This window comes from Muntiacus reevesi, chromosome 16, assembly GCF_963930625.1.
Source record: "Muntiacus reevesi chromosome 16, mMunRee1.1, whole genome shotgun sequence".
In the NCBI taxonomy this organism is placed as follows: Eukaryota; Metazoa; Chordata; class Mammalia; order Artiodactyla; family Cervidae; genus Muntiacus; species Muntiacus reevesi.
Window position 1 is genome coordinate 15941762 of NC_089264.1, and position 26361 is coordinate 15968122.

The 26361-nt window shown below is 37.8% G+C and overlaps 1 protein-coding gene across 1 annotated transcript in view; it reads left to right on the top strand.

The window, feature by feature from the left end:
- Positions 1-26361, top strand: part of COL25A1 (collagen type XXV alpha 1 chain) — a 502107-nt gene that overhangs the window by 252404 nt on the left and 223342 nt on the right. Inside the window, exons 3-4 of the mRNA XM_065907544.1 lie at positions 4067-4111; positions 6136-6143. Of these exons, the coding sequence (XP_065763616.1) occupies positions 4067-4111; positions 6136-6143 (53 nt within the window). The remainder of the gene's footprint in view (positions 1-4066; positions 4112-6135; positions 6144-26361) is intronic.

The following is a 26361-nucleotide window of genomic DNA, read 5'->3' on the forward strand; positions in this document are numbered from 1 at the left end:
ATATTTTCAGTTTCCTTAGACTTTATTTTTTTCTCAACTCTCAAAACAATAAGCAACTTTCCCACAGTATTTGGTTCATTTCTGTAAGAATTCAAATTAAGTATTTGAGGCAAACATGTTCTTTTTTTCTCCTGACATGGATTGTGGTATCTTAGCTCTCCACCCAGGATAGAACCCAGGCCCATGACCATGGAAGCACTGAGTCCTAACCACTGGACTGCCAAGGGGTCCTCTTAACTTTGTTGCTTGATTTCTTCAAATGTATTGCTTCTTTGATCATTCTTTTATAGTCTGATATTTAAAAAATATCTTTTAAAGTTTGTTTCAAATTATTATGAGACATTTATATAATCTATTGTTTTTACTTGATAAATTCTACTATTAATATTTAAAAGGAATATTTAAGAAGAAAGTGATAAAGTAATTCCAATAAACAGATATAACTATAGGCTCCAAAAGCTTTTCATAAAAATCAGGCCTAGGCCCTTCTGGCCCCTTTGTTATGGATAAGACAGCAGTCAGTTTAAGTATCTTCCATGGTAATCTTCTCTCTGGTAGTTCTTAACATTTTTTTCTTTATCCTAGAATATTTCTAAGTTTCTCCTTTGTGTTTGTGTGATTTATTTTACTTGACAGTTGAGTATAAGTTCTATCTTAGATCTCCTGTTTTCAATTCTGGAATAGTCTCAAATATTATCTCTTAAACAAAGGCTTCCCTGTCACTTCTTTTGAGTTCTCTTATAAGTAAAATTTTTCCTCTTAGCATAGATAGATGAGGCTTCCCTGGTGACTCAATGGTAAAGAACCTGCCTGCCAATGCAGGAGACACAGGTTGGATCCCTGGATCAGGAAGATTCCTCTGGAGAAGGAAATGGCAATCCACTCTAGTATTCTTGCCTGGGAAATGCCATGGACAGAGGAGCCTGGCAGGCTACAGTCCATGGGGTCATGAAAGAGTCAGACAAGACTTAGTGACTAAACAACAGCAACAACAATAGATAGATGGATGGATGAATGGGTGGATAGAGAGGTAAGTAGATAGCTAGCTAGCTAGCTAGCTGACAGAGTCTTATTCTGTTTGGGCTACTGTAATAAAATACCACAGATGGGTAGCTTATAAACAACAGAAATTTATTTCTCGTGTTTTGGAGGCTGGGATGTCTAAGATCAAGGTGCCAGCATGATCACCTTCGGATGAGGGACCTTTTCCTGGTTCATAGCTGGCGACTTTTCACTGTGTCCTCACATAGTGGAAGGGACTAGGGATCTCTATGGGGTCTTTTTATAAGTTCCATTCACGAGGGCTCCAGCTTCATGATTTAAACACCTCCAAAAGACCTCACTCCTAATATCACCATCTTTGGGGGTTAGAATCTCAACCTGTGAATTTGCATGATACACTTACATTCAGACCACAGTGGATAGTTAGATACCTAGATAGATACTGGATTGGTCTCTCTGAGCAGCATTCTACATCTTCCAAATCTATTCCTTCTTCAACCATATCCAGACTAGCATTTAATAGATTTATCTTTTTTTTTTTAATTTCAATGACCATTTTCAAGGTTTCTAAAGGATTTTCTTTCAAATCCACTTGTTTCTGTTTTCCTTGTTTATGTTTGAAATCCCTTGCTCTTTAATGGATGTTATTTCATTTATCTCTTAAAGCACAATTAACATACTAATATTTATCTGATGCTTTCTTAAAATTAATTAATTTTACCTGAAACAAATCCTTGATCTTATTATTGAGTGCCACCTTTCTTAGCATTAGATTTCTTATGTTTTGGAACTTGGATTTCTATACTCTTTGTAAGTAGGAGGTTTTGAGTGTATCTGTGGGTATATAGTTTTCTCTGTATGTGTGTCTGCCTTTCTTTTCTCTGTTTTCACCCTTTCTTACCTAATCATTTTATGTTTGCCTTTACCTGACCTCCCAGCCTTCTAGACCAGATTTGTCTTAAAATGGCATTTCAGGACTTCTGTCCTAGATTTCTGTTGGGAATATCACAGAATTAGGCATCAAACCAACAGAGGCTTACTTCATTTTCTGATTGAGATATTATATCTATATTCCAGAGATCTAGGTTTTTTTCAGCTTCTCTTCAGTATTTATAAGCCCCCAGCTTCAAAAAGTGAGTCTGGCTCTGATGAGAGAAGCTTTGAGCATTTATTCTTCAGGGATAGAACCCATGGGTACCATTTCTACCCCTAGAACTAGGGCCAGGCAGGTTCCTGCTTTATCTCTGCTCTCCACTTTTCTTTTCCAGTCTATTTCATGCCTGTCTTTTTCAGATACAAATACTTCTAAATGTTTTCTGCTTTTTATAATTGACTATGTTTAGAGTAGAAGGAACAAATCAGAGCATAAACTCAAGTGCCATCTTTACAACATACTACTAATGAATTTTTCATGCATGTTATTTTAATCTTGTCAACTTCTTTGCTTCTTCAGAGCCAGTATACATCTAATACATGAGGGCCTATAATCCTAACTATGCAGATCACAGACAACATAAGTATCTAGTAGTTTCTAAACATTTCTTACTTAAAGTAATTTTGTAATATAAAAATTCTGATTCCTAATCCAAAGGACATTGTATATTATATATCAGAATTTGTCAATATATATATGAATATGTGTGTTTTTGAGTGTGCATATAAATGTATATTTTTGATACCTATTAGGATTCCCTGGGTTTATTTACCTATTTCTATGGTTTTCCTTATGCTCCCCATCTGGCCAAAGATAGCTTGAGTCTGATGAAGATCTCTCTTTGTTCCAGAATACAGAAAGAAATCTGAAATTTCAAATGGCAGTTTTGAACTCTGCTTCAAAACTGCTTCTCCTAATATTTTCAATTGATTTTATTGTTTGATTGGTTGTTAAACCTCTTAGAAAACACAGTTGGCCAGACTTACTCTATCCAAGGGCTTGCTGGGAAACTAATCTGGCCCACTGATGTCTTTATTTCCTGTGATAGTGTCTCCGCGTGGAAGTCAGTGGCTCGAGATTACACCTGGAGAGTCACCTGGGTGCAAGGCCTGTGCTTTTGTGCTTTGAACTTAGAGTTTAGAAGTCATTGATCCATCTTTGCAACTTGTTCTTCAAAACCAGGCAGTTCTGTATTTTCCTTGGCTTCTTTCTCCCAGCAAATATAATAATATCTCAATTCTCATTGTGAGCTGATTATTCTCTTCTATCTGCCGGGATCATAATTCAGTGGGAGCTGTTCCTAACCAAGGAAATGAGGGCAGAAATTATATAATTGAGAATAATGGGCTTGAAATCCATGAATGTCTAGAAACATGTGCAAGTCTGACACTTACTAGCTTGGTGGTCTTCATAGGCAACTCACTGAAAAAAAGTTTTTCTCCACTTTTAAAATGAGATCATCATATAGACTAAACACTTATTGAATGACAATAATGAGTTGGCCCCTTAGAAAAATGAGACCAATAGTTACTCCCTAAATGCTTTCTAATTAAAAGCATTCTGATTTTAAGTAAGTAGGTTATTAGAGAAATTCCAATATATAAAAATTCATATTTAATAATAAACAAAATAAAATAATAATGTTTAATAAAATAGAAATATTTGTAAAAATTATTTACATTACTAGTACATACATTTAACTAACTGCCAACTAAATATTTTCAAAAGAAGTCTGATGAGTGTGACTTAAGAGAAACTGTAATCACTTTTACTTAGTGCTTTTAATTATTAATATACTGAAATCTTCAGAAAAGAAGTTTTCCTAAGAGACATGAAATCTCAACACCACCAATTTTCTTACAAACACTTTCTTACTGATGATATCTAGGCAAGATGAACAGAAATTCTGAATCTTTAGTGTTTCTAAGTAACTCGTCACTGGTTAGAGATCTAGGACAGCTTTTGTAATTAAATGAAGCTAAATAGTTATGCTGGAATACCAGAGACAAAATTAGCCTTTACAAATCTCTGGTCCTTTTCATGTTAGTTAAAATAGTGATAAAATATATAGAAATCCTTTACTAGCCATTTTGGAATAAAAAATTCCAAAAATTGTTCTTTGTCTCTCAGGTCCTCCAGGGAAGCGAGGTAAGAGGGGCCGAAGAGGAGAATCTGGTAAGTCTCTGTTTCAGCTGCCCTGTGTCATTCATATCCTGGTTAGGTTCCCACATCTGTTCTTCCTAATTAGTGATTATATTGTTTTGTTGGGTATTGTGTCCATGCGTGTGTGTGTGTGTGTGTGTGTGTGATGTTTAAATCTTCTCTGTTACATCTAGAATTCTTTTTTTATCTTATTTCCATCAAGCTGTAGGAAGGAGAAGTTTGCAAAATATTATTAATTTCAGTTTAATAGCCCCTGGAACCCTATTTTGGCTTGTTTACTGTGTCAGGTTAAATCTGGCCTTTCAGTGTACAGCGGGGAATTTCTTAGCCACACACAGCGTGGCAGCATCACCTGCTGTCCATCTACACAGGTGGTCAGTCGGGGCAGGTTCTCTGCAGAGACATCCACCTTGGGACACCAGGGCGTATGTCTTGGAAAGATTATTCTTATTTTATCCAACTGGTAAAGTTTTGTCATGCTTCAACTCTCATTCTTTTCAAAACTTGAGAATTTTTATTCCTCTTGTATAGCCATAGCATTTTAGTGATGACAGGAGCCTTAGTAATCAATCCAGAGTTTTCATTTTCTAGTTGAGGAAATGGTGGCCCAGAGCGATCAGGTGGTTTAGCAAAGCCCATGCAATTTTTTTAATGAGCAGAACTTGAAGCACAACCAATTGTCCTGATACCCTTTTCAGTGTTTTTCTTTCTTTCTTTTTTTTTTCGCTTCCAGGTCAAATCCCTATACGTAAAGTCAAATAAAAACTATTTTTTGAAACCAAGATATTCAAATGAGTGTGTTCAGTTACAGTATTACTAATACTTTTATAAAGTCTAAGACTTCAAAAATGTAAATGTAAATGTGAAGTCTTAACAGGGTATCAGTTCTTTCTTGAAAGATAAGAGGAAGGTAATTAAAGGTATGATTTTAGTAAGAAATGTTATTTTTCAGTATTTTCTACCTACAAGTATTTATTAGCATTAAAAACAAGCCACTAAGGGTTAAAACAGTGGAAATACTAACACATCAGATAGATAAGACAGCAGATTGGCTTTTTGTCTCATCTGCTCCCTCTTGGAAAAATTCTGTCAAAGTAAAAAGATTTTATGAAAAAGTATCTGCTTAATTTCTTTAAAGAAATTCTTGAAAGTTATCTTTAAACCTCATTCACTCTAAATAATTGGAAAGTCATATAGATATCCCATTCATGAATTGCAAAGGTTTGTAATAAGAGGATGCTTTATAAATTTGTTTTGAAGGAAAAAAATGATACAACGTTGGTGTACCCAAATAATCACTGAATTGATCTTTGTGTCAAAAGAAAGAAAGATGATTAAGAGGGGGGCGGGGAGTGAAAAGTTGTACTTAGGCAATTTTACAGAAAATATAAAAATCAGTTCCCAACTTTCTGACTCCTGAGAACTGGTGCTGTAATTGAGCATATGGTGTGTGAAATATTGAAATTTTCTTAGACTTTGCCTGTATTTTGATGAGAATACACAGTTTTAAAGAAACATATAAACATCAGGACTTAGTCTTTTATAGACTGAAAATACTACTGAATGGTAAAGATTCTTAAAAAAAAAAAAATGGTACATTTCTGATTTAGCCATTTTTACCAAACTCAAGAAAATTGTCCATCAATTGTTTACAATTGATCAATCATGAAGACTAAAGACTCTCCTGATTCATATTATCTAAATTTTGGATATATAAATTACACAGTGTTTGCTTAAAATACATGAACCTCTCAGTAATTTATAAACAGGCCTCAGGGAATCTGAATATTCCTTGAAATTTTACTTAAAATTTTGTGTGCACATAGATGTAAATGTATTTTTCTGATGTGGTCTTATAGGTCCATGATCAAAAAAATGACTAAGAATCCCTGAATTTTTAAGTGACTTCTGTGTCTCTTGGATTATGTTAATGATTATGATGGTGCTCTAATGTTTTATTTCATCTTACTATTTGGCATATTCACTAATTTACTTCTCCTCTTTTTCTTATTCTCTCCACTCTCCTCCGACCACAGGTCCTCCTGTAAGTATATTTGCTGAATTTTGGCTCTTCTGCGTTAATCAGGACCACGTATGTTAAAACTTTGCTAAAATATCCAAGCATAGTCTGCATGTCAATTAGAAAAATGTTGCTGACCTTTAGTATTTAACTTTGGGAAATTATTTTTTAAGTTTAATATTTTGTGATCATATGATGTGTTAGAGTGCAGTATGTGTCAATTAAAAAAAACTTTATTTTTAATATAATCACAAACCAATATTCTCTTGGTAATTTTGGAATAGCTTATGAATCTCCTGATATTAAATGTTTTTCCTGGAATCCTGAGGTTTCTTTGCGAGCAAACCCCCAAGCTCTTTCACACTTCTTTCATTCATTTAAGCCTGTATCTGAAATATTTACATTTGCCAGTACACGAAATGTAGATGGCAACATGATCACGGAAGTGATACCCCCAGAGGGCTTGGGCCAGGCTCACTCCATAGGCAACACTCCCTTTGAAGTCCTTTGGAGTTCTGCCTGCATAAAGAGCTTGAGTTGGGGCCCTGGGAGAGTTGCACTTTCTTTTTTCTTTCCTTGAGTAGGGTCATAGCTGCAGCATTCCAGTCTGCTTTGCACTCACAGGAACAGATTATCTTGTCAGCTTTGAGCTAGACGTGTTTTTGAGTAATATCCTGGATATCTGTCGTCTGACCCCAGTGCTGTGCGTTTACGGTAGCAGCGATCATTGGCCTCGACTTGTTTTCTCATCCTGAGTAGCCAGCGTGCTCCGGGGTTCACAGACTCCGCGTTGGCAACTTCCCTAACAGGCCAGCTTGGTCCAGCGAGAGGGGTTTAGCATATACTCGTTTACTTGATTCAGAGGAAGCATTGGCTTCCAAATATCTTTTGCAGTCTTCCTGCCATGTTCAAGGATGGAACATAAATCATCTTAGAAATGACTTTTTTTTCCTGTAACTGACTTTCAGCTCTTGCTTAATGCTAGGCAGATGGCATACCCCAGGTCTTTGGCTTCATATTTAAACCTCTGTCTTTTAAACTAGAAACAAACTACTACCACTCAAAGGAGACCTTGGAGATTACATCCAGAATAGAGTGTTCAAGGCTTCTTTTTGTGGATGTATGTATTAGGTAGGCCAGAGGTAGTTCTATTTCATCTCTGCCTTACAATGACATTCAGGATGCTAGAATTTCCTCTTTGGTCCTTTACAAATTTAGACAGCCATGTGGCTCCTGCTTTTTGGGGGGCTTTCTATTAGTGCAGGCTTTCCACTCTAAAAGATTACAATTGATTTTACTTTTTTAAATATTATATTTAAAAAGAGGACTAGTGTGTTTTAAGCCCCTGTATATGGCAGGCAATATTCTAGGCACTTTACATAACATTTATTTTGTCTCTGATGTCATCATTGCCATTATCATTAATATCCCTAAATATTACCATTTTTCAATAAGGAAACTCAGGCTCATAGAGGTTAATTATCAACTGGGCCTCCCAGGTGGGTCTGGTGGTAAAGAACCTGCCAGCCAACGCACAAACCATGAGATGCAAGTTGGATCCCTGGGTGGGGAAGATCCCCTGGAGGAGGGCATGGCAATCCACTCCAGTATTCTTGCTTGGAGAATCCCATGTAAGAGGAGCCTGGTGGCCTACAGTCCATGGAGTCGCAAAGAGTAGGACACAACTGAAGTGACTTAGCAGTCACGCATGTACAGCTAAAGAGGATTTGCAAAGTTTGAATTCAGTTAGATATGTCCGATTCTAAATACTTTCTACTTACCACATTACCTTTCTTCCTCAAAATCATGAGTATATTATAACATGGGTCATTGTTACATAGCTTTGCCAGGCTATGATCAAATCATAATTCTTTTTTTATTGAAGTATAGTTAATTTACAATATTATTAGTTTTAGGGATACAACATAATACCAAATCATATTTCAATACCAAATCATATTTCTTGATATAAATAATTACATGTAATAAAAGCATGATAAAATGTAAAATGGCTAATCAACATAACACGCATTAATAATATGGCTTCTCAGCTGCATTTTAAAGAAGTTATGATGTCTATAATGTGTTTAACAAATTGCATCAAATCAAAGAAATAAGGTATAATTGTGAGTTCTTATGCTGACTAAAAACTAGTTCAAGTTGCTTACATTTAAGATTAAAAAAACCATTGCTTATGAAAAAAAGAAAAAAATGTATATTCATTGTGCTACCTTTCCTAATAGGATGGAGTCTTACTGTAGAAGCAAGTACAGTATTTGTACTGTAGTAAGTACTTGGGACCCCATACTCCTGGAGCCCTTATGGGTGAAATCCTCAAGTCTCCAAACCCCCATATATGATTTTTAAGAAGTATTTGCTTTTTATCAAATTTTGCTTTAGGTGGCTTTGTAAAATATTTCTATTATATTTCTTGCATGTGAAGAAAAATGGATGAACAGTGACATTATGATTAAACAGAATGATCAGTTTTATATTTTTTTAGATGCAGTATCCAATTATTGACAATTGGAACTTGCAGTGACCATACTCCTCCTATTTTTAGCATTTTAATTTTATGTGTATTTTTCCTTCCATTTCTTTTTGATAAAGTGAAGTTTTAAAGTTTCTGTAATTTTATTTTTAAAAAATTTTATTTCCCTAATTGTGTTTAACACAAATATTTATCTCAACCAATGCAAAATGGATAAAATATCAAGGTTTATGCAGCAATTTCAATGATAATTGCCATGCCTCCATTCTGTAAATTAAATGTAACACACAAAGGTAGTCTGAAAAATCAAATAACCTTGTTTCTGATGAACAATTCATGGCATAGAATCTGTATCAAGTATCCAATAAATCCTTCCATCTTCCGTCTAACGGTGAACTTCTGTGGTCCTGTAATTTCACATGTACGGAAAGACTGAAGTGTAACTTTGTGTCCTGATAGATATTTTCTTGTCATTCACTTTGTTATATGTGATCACTGGTGCAAAAGACAGCACTGGGGCCCTCATCAAAACAAACAAATAAATGGAAGATTGGTTTTCCCCAAGGGACAATAGCAGATAGATCTCTTTTGTCACTGAGAGTCACCTTTTTTATCACCCTCTTGCAGTAATACTCTCAAGTAAGATTGAGGAGGGAAAAACACTTGATAATAAAATTTAATTTAGAAAACTTACATTAACATCTTTATTTGATATATTTGGAAAACTTGGCAATATCACAGTAGAATTATTTGTGGCTGGAGTGTTACTTCTGTCAGTTTCTGTATCTTGCATAATGAGATCATTTATAATTTAAAACTTAAAATAAAACTTGAAATAGATTCCACATGTCAATATACTCTTTAGGAAGTTGTTCAGCTTTTTACTCAGCCTTATCCATTTTGACAAAAAGATGTTGCTACCACAGGAATCTTTGCTATAAACAGCTGCAATGGAATGAGTTTATGATAATGTATATAATTTATTTTTATGAGAATATCAGGTGCTTTTTTTCTATTTTCTTTCTTATAAAAGTAATATGTGTTAAAACACTGCCCTAAAGAAATCCATGCAAGTACTTGGAGTACCTAGCTTGGATTTTACAAGTGTGTTTGCCAGAATGATTTGCCTGACCACTGTGTTACCTGATTCCAGATGGCATGAAATTATACCTTCTATTTTGGATATCTCAAAAACACATTTATGTTTCAGTAAGAAGCAAAGAGTATGATCAAAATGTACAAAATAACTTCAGCATTTTTAAGTGTAGCAAACTGTGCACTACTTTTGACTTTTTTAGAGTCAGTGGGAGATGCACTCTCTCTGTCCTTTTGTCCCCAGAGGAGGTGCCATTCTGCTTCACGTGTAACAGAATCAAACAAGTCCTATAATGGTGGCCAGAACAGAGTCAGGAGATCTGTTTTAACTGGCTTTTTTATTTGTATCAGTCTATCGAGTGCTATAATTGTGCCCGACTGGCAAAGATATGATGTTATTGTTAGTAGAGTAGAACCCTCCGAGGTGTGAAATACAACGCCAGGGTGCAGCCTGTTCTGTTCTGTCCACCTTCAACAATTGTCAACAATTGATTTGAAGCCCGGAATCCTGTTGACAGATGAATGAAGCAAACTTTAGCCAAGTTAAGCTTACGATGCTATTTCTGCCAATGTGGTAGATGAATTAGGAAAAGAAATCTCTGTAGAACTTTTAGATGAGAAACTCTGATATCTTTACTTCATATTGGAAAGAAACCAATATGACTTTTAGGTCAACAGTAAATCTTTCCCAGATACATCCATAACTACAGTTTATAATAACTGCCTAATATGTGTGACTTTACATACTAATTCCCATACCAGCCTGGTAAGCTAGAGATATATTATACCCACCCATTTTACAGAGGAGGAAACAGAGGGTAAAGCAGGTCAAGTATATCTAGTCCAAGGACAGACATCTAGTAGGAAGCAGGAGCAGAATTTGAACCCAGGTTTATTTCTCTTCAAAGCCCACATCCCCTCACCCCCATATTCTACAGGTTGTTTTTAGCAAGTAAATTTTAAGTGTTACTACCTTCTTTGCAAGTATCTTCTTTGTTTTATCTTATCCTACTTTCTATTATCTAAGTTTCATTTTAAGCTTTTCTTAGCTACCTGTAGATCTTACATCTTGTATGTGATCTTTCTTACTGCTCTTGACTCAAAACACACTTATAAATCATCTAATTCTCATCTAACAGAAGTAAATTGGTGAAGACATGAACTTTGGCTCTTGAGTTGAGAAAACTTAATATAAAATTGTAATGGAGTTTTTCAGCAAATGTTCCTTTAATTGCTTTTGCTATATTCTTGATTAACTATCAAAGTATTTTTATTTCTATTTGGGCTCAAATAGTGTGCTTTTAACTGTGTGGTTGCTGTTACTTTTTCTATAATAATAAGATGCCACTGTTGTTGGAGGGAAGCTAAGCACTTATTTTGTAGGAAATAATATCCCTACAAAATACCAGGATGTCTTGATAAATTCAGATGTATCACCATAACAAACCAGATAAGCAATCAAAGCAAACCTGGAGAATTAATTTTTTTAATGGAAAAATATAGTTTTAATAGAAAACAGTTATAATAGAATGACTATAGGCTATCACAGATGGGTAGTCCATTTTCGGACCTTGTCTCGGAACAAAAGGTAGAAAAAGAGACACAACTGTAGTTCTTACATAGAATAGATTTCCCCAGTGTTTTTCATGTCTTCTGTTTTGAGTGGTTCAAGCTGCCATGTTTGAAGAGGGAGCATGAGTTCAGTGGCAATTTATTTCAGTGCTTCCTCTGATATTGTTTACATAGACTTAGTGCCAGATTAAGCAGAACTCTGAAATTCTGGAAGGAGCAGAGATAATAGATAAAGAAATCCCAAAACTGAGATAAATAAAGGCGTTTAAGTAAAAAAAGAAAGAGGAGGAGGAGAAGGAGGAGGAAAAGGCATATAAAAATATTGACAATATATTTTTGCAAGATTATTCTTTCTTTTGGTCTATTTCTGGATACCATCTGTTTTAGAATAACTTTAGCTGCTTTAACAGACAAACTCGGAGATGTTAGTGGCTTACCACAATAGACATTGATTTCTTACTCATGATAAAGAGCATGGCTTCTTGCAGGAATCCAAACTCACAAAGACTCTACCATCTTTCACATGTGTGTTCTGATGTTACCCTGCACATAGGCGTGAAGCCATTGGATAAGAGAAATAAAGAAAGAGATTGGATGGTCAGGTGGGAGGATTTTCTTGGCCAGCACTAGAAGTACAAGATTTTATGGTTTATATCATTTCTGACCACATTTCTTTGGCAAGTGTCAAGTCACATTTTCACACCTAACTGCAAGGGAGTGAGAGAAATATAGCTGTGGGCTCAGACGAAAAGCTAAACAAAGTTGGTGAATAGCCAATCTCTGCTGCCTTGTCTGGAAATAATTCCTAAAGAAACTGAAAGAACCAGAAATGTCCAGAAAGATGTGTACAGATAGGTGCATCGCTTGGGGAATAATGTCATCTCTGTTTTTGGAAAATTTTAGAAAGAAAAATTTTATCAAAACTATTATCACTAGAAACTTTGAACAGAAACAGGAAAGAGAAATTTTTTTTTTTAAAGAGCAAAATAACAGTTTAGGGTGTGGTTTGTAAAAACGGGATATGAACACCAGGTTAGGATCCCCAGCTTCCCCAAGTTACTTCATACCATCATTGGTAATGAAGACTTATTATCTCTAAGCACTTACAGAATCTTCAAGCACCAACTGACACTGTTATGGTTTTCTCTTTCTTCTCTTTCTTCTCCCTGTTGCTATTCAATCGCTAAGTCCTGTCTCACTCTTTGCGACCACAAGGACTGCAGCACGCCAGACTCCTCTGTCCTCCACTATCTCTCAAAGTTTGTTCAAATTCATGTCCATTGAGTCAATGATGCTATTCAGCCATCTCATCCTCTGCCATCCCCTTCTCCTGTTGCCTTCACTCTTTCTTAACATCAGGGCCTTTTCCATCACCTCAGGTGGCCACCTTGGAGCGTCAGCTTTAACATCAGTCCTTCCAGTTAACATTCAGGATTGATTTCCTTTAGAATTGACTGATTTGATCTCCTTGCAGTCCAAGGGCCTCTAAAGAGTCTTCTCCAACACCACGATTTGAAAGCATCATTAAGTTGTTGTTGTTTAGTTGCTTAGTCATGTCCAGCTCTTTGTGACCCCATGGACTACAGCCCATCAGGCTTCTCTGCCCATGGGATTTCCCAGAGCCAAGAATACTGGAATGGGTTGCCATTTCCTTCTCCAGGGGATCTTCCCAACCCAAGGACTGAACCTGTGTCTTCTTCATTGGCAGGAAGATTCTTTACTGGTGAGCCACCAGGGACGCCCAGCCTTTCTTCTCCTACTGTTTCCCATCCCACTGACCAACTTGATTACTTTGCAGTGGATCCAAGTTGACCTTCTCAACTAGGAACTGTTCTGTTATCTGTCTTGTTTCATATTCCCAACTGTTTCACATCCAAGTCTAATGTTTACAATGCTTCTATGAAAAAATGATATACTTTTAGAGTCACTTTTATAAGGTTTAAGAGTGAGCAACTGCCATTCTTGTGGTGGGAAACATGCTGCTATGCTGTCACTTCAGTCGTGTCTGACTCTGCAACCCTATGGACCATAACCCGTCAGACTCCTCTGTCCGTGGGGTTCTCCAGGAAGGAACTGGAGTGGGCTGCCATGCCCTCCTCCAGGGGATCTTCCCAACCCAGGGACTGAACCTGAGTCTCTCCTCCTGCATTGACCGGCAAGCCTTTACCACCAACACCACCTAGGAAGCCCAAATTAAAACAAAAACGTGAGTGTTTAGGGATGAATCTTTTCTCTTCCAAAGATTCTTGGAGGATGAAATAATGAAGAGCTAAAAGAGTGTTTCTTTTTAGGCTAAAAAATAAAAAACGAAAACAAGAAAGAGGTAGCACAAGGAAGCAGAACTCTTAAAAGTGAACCTTTCAGCTTTGAAGTCTTTGCTTTTAGTTGCCGATTGGGCACCTGCATATTTTTTCTAATATCCAGTCTACAAACAAATGGGGTCACATGTCACTTCTTCCTATTTGTCTATCTGATGTCCAAATACTTAGTTGCGTGGCTAAATTCCTAAGGCTGTCTGTTTATACAGACCAGTAATGATGAATAGAACAAATGACAGGAAGTAATTATATGACTTCTATGGGCTTATGAGGCAATAACTAGCCATAGTCAAGAAAGCCACTCTAAAATAAAGTGCCGTGAGACAAGCAGCTTGGACACGTTTTTGAATTAACATTTAAAAAAATTAATTTCTATTAGAGTATAGTTGCTTTACAATGTTGTGTTCATTTCTACTGTATAGCCAAGTAAGTGAGCTGTATGTATACATATATTCCCTCTTTTTTGGATTTCCTTCCCATAGGTCACCACAGAGCACTGAGTAGGTTTTCCTGAGCCCTACAGTAGGTTTTCATTAGTTATCTATTTTATCATAGTATCAGTAGTGTATGTATGGCCATCCCAATCTCCTCGTTCATCCCACTCTCTCTCTCCTCCCCTTGGTGTCCCTACATTTGTTCTCTATGTCTGTGTCTCTATTACTGTTTGGCAAGTAAGATCGTCAATAAGATGCCATTTTTCTAGATTCCACATATATGCATTCATATATGATATTTTGAACAAGGTCAAATGAGTGACTTAAGACTACAATATTGTTTCATTATAAATGGCTAAGCATTTAGTACTCTTTGGCAGCATATGATTGCAGAGAAGACCTCAATGTCTCTATTCTTCCAAACTGGCTGCATAAAATGCTGTGATTTCTTCTTACACAAAGAGTGGCTCCTGCCTAATCTCTGATCATATACTGTGATGCTGACCTACATTTGGCCCAAGTTAACTAAGTGGCTTGTTTGATGTGAATTGAGTCCTAAACTATCACACAGAAAGAATTCCCTCCTTTAGTTATGAAATAAACTTTGGTTCTTGTTTTGGTGGAATTAAAAAGGCATCAGACCTTGGAATCTAAACTACCCCAGGTTACCTAAATGTTCTTATGGGGCTTTTTTTTGAAGTCATTATGAATGATTCTTTTTGAGGCACTTTTTATCTTCACAGCCCTCATACTTTCCCAAGAAGTCCTTAGTGTGGTAGTGTTAGTCGCTCAGTCGTGTCAGACTCTTTGCCATCCTGTGAACTGTAGCCCGCCAGGCTCCTCTGTCAATGGGATTGTCCAGGCAAGAATACTGAAATGGATTGCCTTCTCCAGATGATCCTCCCGATCCAGGGATCAAACCAGGGGCTCCTCCATTGCAGGCAGATTCTTTACCATCTGAGCTACAGGGAAGATCCTAAGATTTAACCCTAAGATTTACTTAGGGTTGAATAAAATAAAACTTTTTCTTGTTTCTTTATGCATTAATGTTTTCAGTCTCAAAAATACATATATATGTCTCATGCTTGTATTTTTGCAGAATGTGTTAATAGAAATTATTTCTGTGAGATAAGAAATAAATAAAGGATGGAATCGTGGGGTATAGAGGCCAGAGGGGCTTTAAAGGATTATTGATAATTAGGTCATAAAGTTATTGAAAATTTAGTGTCTGTTCATTCACCGATTCACTCATCAAACTCATTTTGCGTGCCTAATGTTTGCCATGCTCTCTGCTGTATATGATGGAGATATAATAGCAAGTAAACATACCCACTGCCTTCAAAGACCTTAGAGTCTAGTGGGAACAAAACAAAACCAAAACATAGCAATATTATGTGAAAAATATGCTCAGGATATGTCGAGGTACAACGGGAGAATCATAGAGGGGTAAATCATCCAAGTCTGGGTGGGGAAGAGATCAGGATGCCTCTGAATCTAGTCTCAGTGTTGTCAATATGAAAAATCTTATTAATAAATAACGCAGTGTTTTCCAGAGAAGGCAATGGCAACCCACTCCAGTCTCTTGCCTGGACAATCCCATGGATGGAGGAGCCTGGTGGGCTACAGTCCATGGGGTTGTGCAGAGTCGGACACGACTGAGCGACTTCACTTTCACTTTTCACTTTCATGCACTGGAGAAGGAAATGGCAACCCACCCCAGTGTTCTTGCCTGGAGAATCCCAGGGACGGGGGAGCCTGGTGGGCTGCCGTCTATGGGGTCGCACAGAGTCGGACACGACTGAAGCGACTTAGCAGCAGCAACAGCAGCAGGATTTTCATGGAGGTTGCATGTTCAAAGCCTTTGTGATATAAAAAAGAAAGGCATTTGGGGAAACTCATATTAAATAAGGTTGAAATGTCATGGTCGAGGAGAAGATGAGGAAGTAAACAGAAAGCAGCTTGCATGCTGTGCTAAGTAATTATCCTAAAAGTATAGAATCTGAAGGATTTAAGAAGTTGGGTAGCATGATCAGACAGTCATTTTAGAAAGATCACTCCTGCTAAAGGATGGGAGGAAGACAAATGGGGAGAGAGAGAGAGTTAAGATATAGTTGCAATTACTCAGATGAAAAATAAAAGGGCCTGGAGAGATGTAGAGAAGGGGATAGATTCAGGGTATATTGATGAAGTAGAAATGGCAAGATGTCTGAGTAGGTGAAGGGATGAGGAGGAGAGAGAAGTAGGGGCGATTCTCAGGCTTTGTTCTGGAGAATAATAGTGCAGACCCCAGGACAGAAACTAAAGAAAGAAGAGCAGATTGGGGAAGGAGATGACGCTGAAGTCTGATTGGAGCCCACATCCAGACTGAGAGAAGGACAGGAATGGGGCTGCCTGAGCTGGCCCGGGCCTGAGGTGAGCAGGAGCCAGGGGCCCCCGGGGAGCAGCCTGGGCGCAGACCAACCAGAGAGGCGAGGGCCTTGCTCTTTCTAGTCCCAGCCCCGCTGTGCTCTCTCTTTCCCCCAACTTCAGACTGGTCCCATTTTACAGTGTTCTGTGGAAGGAGAGTAGAAATAGGAAAACTGATGTGTCTTTACAAAGTGGCTGAGTCACCACGTATTCCTATCAATAAACAAATGAGATCCATATTTGTGTAGCTAACCCACAGAAAAGGAAGAATGTTTGGCAGGCATAGCAGAAACCCAATCTGGAAACTACAAATTTAAAAACAATTATTTTAAATTTCATATCACAAGCTTCCTTTTGGAGGCTTCCGTTAGCTACATCTGTGTTAGCATACTCTTCTGGGAGTAGAAATATAAGTGCTCCAGAGCTTTGCTGCCCAGAGTCATGGATTTTAGAGGACACGTAAAAGCATGCTTTCGTCCTGTAGTGCAGACACCATCTTTTGTTCTGATATATCGTTTCATTCCACGGTAGTAGACGCACATGCTTTGTCTCTTGATTTGCAGTTTGGGGAACAGTTTCAACTTGCTCCCTCCCAGAGTGCATTATTAACAACCAATTGGCATACAGTTTCAGACTTTTTCATAGGCGAGACTGAAAATCGAAAGAGTGGATTAGAGGGTTCTCTGCAGGCACTCTGGATAATTTATCACGCTTCTGTTGTAATGGCTGGAAGGATATATCTTTCACCATATGTAGCCTTTCATTTAGACTTCTAATCAATGGTAAAGAATAAGAACTGGTTTTTAAAAACCATCCCTTGGAGTGGAACTAATCAGCTTGTGGTTTCCCTTCAGGTAGTCTGACCATTATCCAGTATGCCCTCTATGTCCTCACATAGGAAATGACCTAAATTCCCACTTCCAGTTGTGCAGGATTATTTATCCAGATGCCCCCCCCCACCCCCCATCTCCATCCAACCCTCCACTTTGCATATTAAAGTTAAGCCTCTAATCATTGGATCTTCATGTCTGGAAAGTTGATATGGCATCACCGTTTCATACAAACTTACTTTGTACCTTATATGGTGTGACCTGAAAAGAAACTATTTTTGAATGCTTGTATTGTTTACCAGTTTGAAAGTTGTGTGAAAGATGAGGATTTATTCCTCTGCCTGACTGGATCCCCTGGGCTTTATTTGTTAAGAATGCTATTTTCCCATAGGCATTAGCTCCCATGTTTAGAGGAGAAAAAAATTCCTTATTTTAGCTTTAGTTTGGTAATGTTCATAGAGTTTAGGAGGAGAGACTTTGAAGGACATAAACAAATGGATGGTGATTTCAGATCGTTGGAACACTTTGAACAAAATGAAAAATTGCTTGACCTTGTACCAAATATCATAATTCATAAGAAACTCACTACAGAAATTATGTATTTCTTATAATATGAAATTTCCTATATGCATATATTTAATCAAAACCACAAGACAAATGAATTTAGATTGGGAAACTCCCCATTTATCATAGTGAGAAGTTTTTATTTTATCATTAAATAGTAGCATTAAAGACAAGGCAATTTCTTTCATTCCTATTCATTTCTGTAACTTCTGATACTTTCTAAAAGCTATAATATAGAGCACCTGGATCGTTTTCTAAGTTTGTGTCCTGTTTAAAGTAAATTAAATAGAAAGTTTTCATTAATGTAAATTATTTCTGGAAATTGACCTGAATCTTCTCTCTGTAGTAGTAGGAACTCAATCTATTGCCATAAAGTACAATGATTACAAAAATGTGACCTACTCTAGTATTTTCAGTGATTTATAATATCCTTATTATATTGTCAGTAGATTACACTCCACAGACAATATAAAAATTTCTTTGGGGAAGAGTTCTGGTAGCAGTCAAAGGGCATGGTTTATATTAGAATGTTTCTTGTTTGGGGTGAGAAGTCAGCATCATTTCAGGTGTGAAATGTTCCCTGCTTTGCTTGTTGATGGTAGCTACCGCAGATGGCTTACCATTAAAATAATTATTGTAAGTCTCTTAGGAAATGACATCTCTTTTGTTGTGTATTTGTTCCCACTTTGCCTCACTTTGTGCTGGCTAGCCTTTTATTGAATAAATACCTTAGCATATCAAGAATGGTTTCTAACTAGCATCCTAAATTGCAGATCTTCAAACTTCTTACTTTTAAACTATAACCAAAACTAGTTAAATGTTTGACTTTATTTAACAAGGGCATCATATAAAGCCGAGTAAATGAATGTGTGTGCTTATGTAAAACTAGCTCCTCATCTAACATCCAAATGTATACATAATGGGATACTAAAACCTCCATAATGAAATATTAAAGTTCCAATATTTGACATTTATTTGCTTTTAACTTCTAACAAATTTAGAAATAGTTCATCTGTAGCAATTGACCATAATATTGACTCTTAACTTTTCTGTTAGGTTAGAAAACCTTTTTTAGAAAAGGGATCTTCTCCTGAGATTTTTATCTTCAAATTAAGGAAAGTTTCAGAGTGCATAAAATACTACATTTAGAATTTGACTTGATGAGAACCTCAGAGATAGAGTTCAAGTTTTCCCTTTTTAAATTAATTAACTAAAAGTGGATCCCAAACACAAAGAAAGACATTGTCACACTGACATAGAACTATTCTGCAGTGACGAAAATGGGCTTATGAATAATGGCATACAGTATTTTCTATCTAGAGTAATTTATTTCTAAGAGGATGTCTTTTAAAATCTCCTTATTTTGAGAAGCTCAGTTCATCAAAGTCCTTATGTCACATCTGTTACAAAGATCCATCCCTTGTTGATCTATAGTTAACTAATTATCCAGAAATGACCCTTCTCACAGTTTATTGTGTTCTTATCATAATGACACAAACCAACATCAAATGTGTTTCTTGAGTGCTGTTCAAGATGAAGTAGCCATGTGTATTCTATTTCTGCACATGGAGGTTTTGGTTTCTTAAAAAAAGCAAGAACTTTTAGGTAAAAATGTCTTTCAGTTTCAATCAGCCATAAATTTTTTTACATGGACATTTTTTAAATGTTTCTGTGGTTAAGATAGAATAGCACCATGAAGGAAATATTTCCTGCTTTTAAATAATATTGGTTTCTAATGACTTGAATTAAACCTCAAAATTTTGTTGATCTCTTAATTGCTTGTTTTTATCTTAACTTAAGTGAAAATAGGGTTAAGAGAAAGCTTGAGAATCTACTTGCTATCGAAGAATTTGAATTATTGGCGTTATTTATAAACTTTATTTTTTTTTTTTTGGTTTTTGGATTCAAATCTTATTTAGACAAAGTTAATTATTATGCAAATGAAAGGATAAACATTTATTACAGAATGACATAAGACTGAATGAGATGTATGTCTGTTGCAAAGGATATTGCTGCAAAAACAACTTATTTTCTTTTCTTATAAGGGTTAGAAGAAAACATGATTCTACCACGTTGTTAGGTTTGCTATTTCTCATTATCCTTAACTACTATGGGCTCTTCATGAAAGAGTGATGCTGAAAAGAATTTAGAAACCTGGGAGATGTCTATACAGAAAACAGGTGAAAATTCTATTATCTAGGATCATAAAGGAAAGCGGTTTCAGACATACTGTTTCCTTCATAAACTTGAAAATGAATCAAGGTTTGGTTGAAATACTTGAGCTCTCTCTTCTGATGGGGACTGCCCTTCACTGTGCCTGCCTGCAGTCACAACATGACTACAAATAAGGAGGCCAGATTCCACTGTAGCACCAATGGTGCCTGTGGGAATAGATGCAGGAGCTAAAGGAACCCGGAACTGCCCCACACCTGGCCTCTGACATCGCTGAAAAATCCTACCTCGACTTAATGGCAGAACCAGGTCCCTCAACTTCCTTTGTGAATAAGGACAGTGCTGCATAACTCTCATGTCCTAGTTCATGCTTCATACACCTATACGGTGTGTGTGCATGTGGGTGTGCGTGAACTAAAACTTCTCCCCGAACTCCCCTTGCCATGGGAAAAAGAAATAAATGGCTAAGGTTTGCAGTTTGTCAAAAGCTTTGAAGAGATGGCTTTAGCAGACTTTATTTCTGGAGGCTTGTACCGCCCCTCCACCCCTTTCGGAAGGACCTGGTGGGTTAGCCTAATTTGCTTCATGCACACCAATTATTAATACAAGCCTCTACCTGCGCCTACTTCCTTTCATTTATACAATTTCAAGGCTGGCCAGTCAGCATGCTCCAGGCAGGACATAGAACCATTCATGCATGGGAACTCGAGCTTTATTCTCTCCCCAGGAGGCTCCTGGCATGCTGTGGCCACAGCCCAGGGAAGACTATCTTTTAGCCCTCAGCGCCTATTTAGAATCATTCAGAAGGAACCTGCTAAGCCTCATCAATAGAGGTAATTTAGCCAGTGGCTCTAAAAATGCTAAGTTACAGTCCCAGTCTCAACTGAGAACATTTATGTTATAGGAGAACTGAAATGTATTCAGTGTACTCTTGATGATGTTACAATCTCTAATTTAGTCCCAACATCATTAACTTCAAAATGGTATCTATTAAAATAAATTAAGATAGCTTATTTTTCAATCATTTTTGTCACAGCAAGAAGAGAGGATTAACTAGTTTCCACAATTTAAGCCTATGTCAAAAGGTCTTCCAGTTGCTTGGGAAGAAAAAATCCAATAAAACATGGAAATCTGACAATGTACGAATTTCTCTGTGTCACTTGTAACTGCAAATTCCCCCACTGAAGGGTCTGTGCCTTATTTTCCCTTGTTCCTCTAACACTACCAAAGTGCTTGGCATTTAGTGGATTGACTGACTGAATAAAAACTCATATAAAGATAAACTTTTAAAATCAGATATTATATGCCTTCTACCGTCCATGATGGAGTTTAGAATAATAGCTAAAAAGTTTAGGTTCTGGAATCAGAAAGACCTGAATTTATATTCAGTACTCCCACTTTCTAGCTGTGTGATCTTGGGCAAGTCACTCACTCACTCTGTCTCAGTTTCCACACCTGTATAATGGGGCTAACAATGGTACCTGTTAATGCTCACAGAACAAAAGGCACAGTGCTGTCTCACTGTAGCAGCTCCATAAGTGTTAGCTGTTCAGAGAGCATGCCATTTAATAGGGGAGGTAGGATACCAAGAGCCATGGTTTAAGGCAGAATATAATGTCATAAAATAATTGAGGAAATGATCTGTGGCTCTTCAGAAGAAATGAAGTTCCTATCTGCTGTGAGAGGAGAGGCATATCTTTGAAAGAAACGAAAGCTCTAAAGCCTGGCTGGGATTTCAGCAAATGCAGCGGATAGGAGGGCAGCCAGACTGGGTGGATAGCAGGAGCAAGGGTCTCTGAGGAGGCCAGGAACCTGGAGCAGGAGGGGGGTCACAAGGTCCATGGCTTCCCAGGTCGTTCAGTCGGTAAAGAATCCGCCTGCAATGCAGGAGACGCAGAAGACGCAGGTTCGTTACCCGGGTCAGGAAGATTCTCCTGGAGGAGGAAATGGCACCCACTCCAATATTCTTGCCTGAAAAATTCCATGGACGGAGGATCCTAGGGCCACAATCCATGGACTCACAAAGAGTCGGACACGGCTGAGCCCACACACATGCACACAAGGGCCGTGGATCCCTCCAGTGGCTGGGCCAAGGGCTGGGACTCCCACGTCTGACTGAGCCTTGATTTGGTCAAGATGAGATGTCATTAGCTTTGGTGGAGCAAAATTGAGGTTTTGAAGCTGGGTCAGACCCTGCTGGGACTGCCTGAGTCCTCCAAGTGCCATATTTCTTCCTTTGGCATTTCAGCAGCACTTTGTTTACATAGCCACTGTAATCCTTAAAGTTTTGTGACTTGATTGGTAAAGTTTCTTTGGTCTTGTTACAGAAAATGTAGGAAATGGTGATTCATGGAATTCTGTGGTAGCTTATCACGAACAACGTCTGGAAAAGTGAATTATAGGCAATCCATAGCCTTTTAGGCAACATACGGTCTTCCCCAATGGTTCAAGTGGTAAAGAATCTGCCTGCAGTGTAGGAGACACAGGAAGTGCAGTTCGATCCCTGGATCAGGAAGATCCCCTGGAGGAGGAAATGGCAACTCACTTCACTATTCTTGCCTGGGAAATCCTATGGACAGAGGGGCTTGGCAGGTTACAGTCCGTGGGGTCTCAAAGAGTCAGATACAACTGAGTGTCCACTCACTAGGCAACATACTTTGCATAATTGCTCTATACTTCTAATAATTTTTGAGTCTCTATTAAATACAGATAATATTATTTTTATTATTGTTATAGTACATGTTATTGAAACTGTATTCCTGCAATTAAGCCTAAGGAGATAAAATGAAGTTAGAAGTATGGTTTTAAAAGCTGTTAAAACATCACTGGTTAAAAACTATAATGATAGATTAAGATCACAGCAGACATTCTACTAATTGAACTTATTAAAGATAGTCTGCTGGGTATATCACAAATGTAATGTGGAAAGAATAAAAAATTCATCTGACAAAGAAATAGATGGCCCTCTTGTTTCCTCACTTTCTTCCTGAACAGATTAGATGTCTTGTTCGATCATTATACTCCTGCTCTTGTATGCATACACCTCTAACTCCCTCTTTCCCTCTGTCTTGCCCTGGGGAGACCACAAACCTAAAATTCAAGTCACCCTCCACTCTGCGCCTGCACCTGCCCAGCTGAAGGTAGGTGGAGGATAACCACCCTGCTAACTGTTCTCATTTTAAACTCATAGCCACTAATCCTGAGGATGCACAGTGCTGTCCACGTCTGCAATCCATGTCTAACTTTCTTAGCTGTTTCAGAGTTTTTCCTTGCTCAGTTCTCTAGCATCTCCTTCACACTTAATGTTGTTAAAAGGATTGTTTGTTGTTTCTCTGAGAAAATAGAAACCATCAGAAGAATTCTATGCACTCTCACCACCAAATATGATAGTTTACTCAGATCTGTACCCTCCTTTCCTCCTGCTACAAGAAATGAACTGTTCCTTCCTTGTGCAGTTGAACCAATCCCCTCTGTCTTGCTCAAGGTCATTGCTCTTCAATTGTTGTTTCTCTTCTATATCATCAGTTTTTTCCTCTCTATTAAATAATTTTGTTAACACAAATGAAGCCATAATATCATCCATCTTAGGGGAAAAGAATTTCCTTGACCCCATATCTTTCTCTAGACACTGTTGCATTTTGCTTCCACTGTCCTTCACACCAAAATTCCTAGGAAGAGTTGTCCATGATAACTATCTCTTGATGCTAACAAGATATTAATATCTACCACTCTGCTGAATCCTTCTTGTTAGGGTCACTGATTACCTTCACTATGACAAATTCAGGGATCAGGGTTCTGTTCAAATGTTACTAGACCATATTTAACAGAGCCTGTGGCTCTCTTCTTGTTGAAACACTTTTATTGCTTATCTCTTTGGTGGGTATCTGTCTTTCAAGGTGCTCTTCCAATCTCACTGGTCACTCCTCAGCCTGGCTAGTTCTTTGGCTTCTTCTTGGTCTCTAAATGTTGTGCTTGAAAGCTCAGTCCTTGGACCTTTATTCTTCCTTATTTACATTCACTTGCTAGGAGATTGCATGTAATCTCATGGTCTTAATATAATCTATATGTCAAAAGTTCCCAGATTCATATCTGCTGTCTAGACTTCTCCTTTAAACTCTGGACTTGTATATCTAACTATCTACTCAAGATCCCTACATGGCTGTTTCACAGATATCCCAAACCACATGGCCAAAACCAAATTCTCCAACCCTGCTCCTCTTTAGTCTTCTCCACAACAGTAAATGACATCACCATTCCTTTAGTTGCTCCAGGCAAATATTGGAGTCACTCCTGATGCCTCTTTTTTTTTTCACACCTTGCATTCAATCTATCTACAAATCTTATATCACTTTCTTCACAATATTCAGTTCAGTTCAGTCACTCATTCACGTCCGACTCTTGGTGACCCCATGGACTGTAGCACACCAGGCCTTCTGGTCCACTGCCAACTCCTGGAGTTTACTCAAACTCATGTCCATTAAGTCGGTGATGCCATCCAACCATCTCATCTTCTGTCATCCCCTTCTCGTCCTGCCTTCAATCCGTCCCAGCATCAGGGTCTTTTCAAATGAGTCAGTTCTTTGCATGAGGTTGCCAAAGTATTGGAGTTTCAGCTTGAGCATCAGTCCTTCCCAATGAATATTCAGGATTGATTTCCTTTAGGATGGACTGGTTGGATTTCCAGGCAGTCCAAGGGACTCGCAAGAGTCTTCTCCAACACCACAGTTCAAAACTGTCCATTCTTTGCTGCTCAACTTTCTTTATAGACCAACTCTCACATTCATACATGACTACTGGAAAAACCATACCTTTGACTAGAGGACTTTTGTTGGCAAAATAATGTCTCTGCTTTTTAACATGCTATCTAGGTTGGTCATAACTTTCCTTCCAAGGAGTAAGCGTCTTTTAATTTCATGGCTGCAGTCACCATCTGCAGTGATTTTGGAGCCCAGAAAAATAAAGACTGACACTGTTTCCACTGTCTCCCCATCTGTTTCCCATGAAGTGATGGGACCAGATGCCATGATCTTAGTTTTCTGAATGTTAAGCTTTAAGCCAACTTTCTCACTCTTCTCTTTCATTTTCATCAAGAGGCTTTTTAGTTCCTCTTCATTTTCTGCCATAAGGGTGGTGTCATCTGCATATCTGAGGTTATTGATATTTCTTCTGGCAATCTTGATTCCAGCTTGTGCTTCTTCCAGCCCAGTGTTTCTCATGATTTACTCTGCATATAAGTTAAATAAGCAGGGTGACAATATACAGCCTTGATGTACTCCTTTTCCTATTTGGAACCAGTCTGTTGTTCCATATCCAGTTCTAACTGTTGCTTCCTGACCTGCATACAGATTTCTCAAGACGCAGGTCAGGTGGTCTGGTATTCCCATCTCTTTCAGAATTTTCCACAGTTTATTGTGATCCACACAGTCAAAGGCTTTGGCATAGTCAATAAAGCAGAAATAGATGTTTTTCTGGAACTCTCTTGCTTTTTCGATGATCCAGCAGATATTGGCAATTTGATCTCTGGTTCCTCTGCCTTTTCTAAAACCAACTTGAACATCTGGAAGTTCACGGTTCACGTATTGCTGGAGCCTGGCTTGGAGAATTTTGAGCTTTACTTTACTAGCATGTGTGATGAGTGCAATTGTGTGGTAGTTTGAGCATTCTTTGGGATTGCCTTTCTTAGGGATTGGAATAAAAACTGACCTTTTACAGTTCTGTGGCCACTGCTGAGTTTTCCAAAGTTTCTGGCATATTGAGTGCAGCACTTTCACAGCATCATCTTTCAGGATTTGAAAAAGATCAACTGGAATTCCATCGCCTCCACTAGCTTTGTTCGTAGTGATGCTTTCTAAGGCCCACTTGACTTCACATTCCAGGATGTCTAGCTCTAGGTGAGTGATCACACCATTGTGATTATCTGGCTCGTGAAGATCTTTTTTGTACAGTTCTTCTGTGTATTCTTGCCACCTCTTCTTAATATCTTCTGCTTCTGTTAGGTCCATACCATCTCTGTCCTTTATCAAACCCATCTTTGCGTGAAATGTTCCCTTGATATCTCTAATTTTCTTGAAGAGATCTCTAGTCTTTCCCATTCTGTTATTTTCCTCTATTTCTTTGCATTGATCACTGAGGAAGACTTTCTTATCTCTCCTGGCTGTTCTTTGGAACTCTGCATTCAGATGAGAATATCTTTCCCTTTCTCCTTTGCCTTTTGCTTCTCTTCTTTTCACAACTATTTGTAAGGCCTCCTCAGACAACCATTTTGCCTTTTAGCATTTCTTTTCCAGGGATTGGTCTTGATCCCTGTCTCCTGTACAATGTCACGAACTTCTGTCCATAGTTCATCAGGCTCTCTATCAG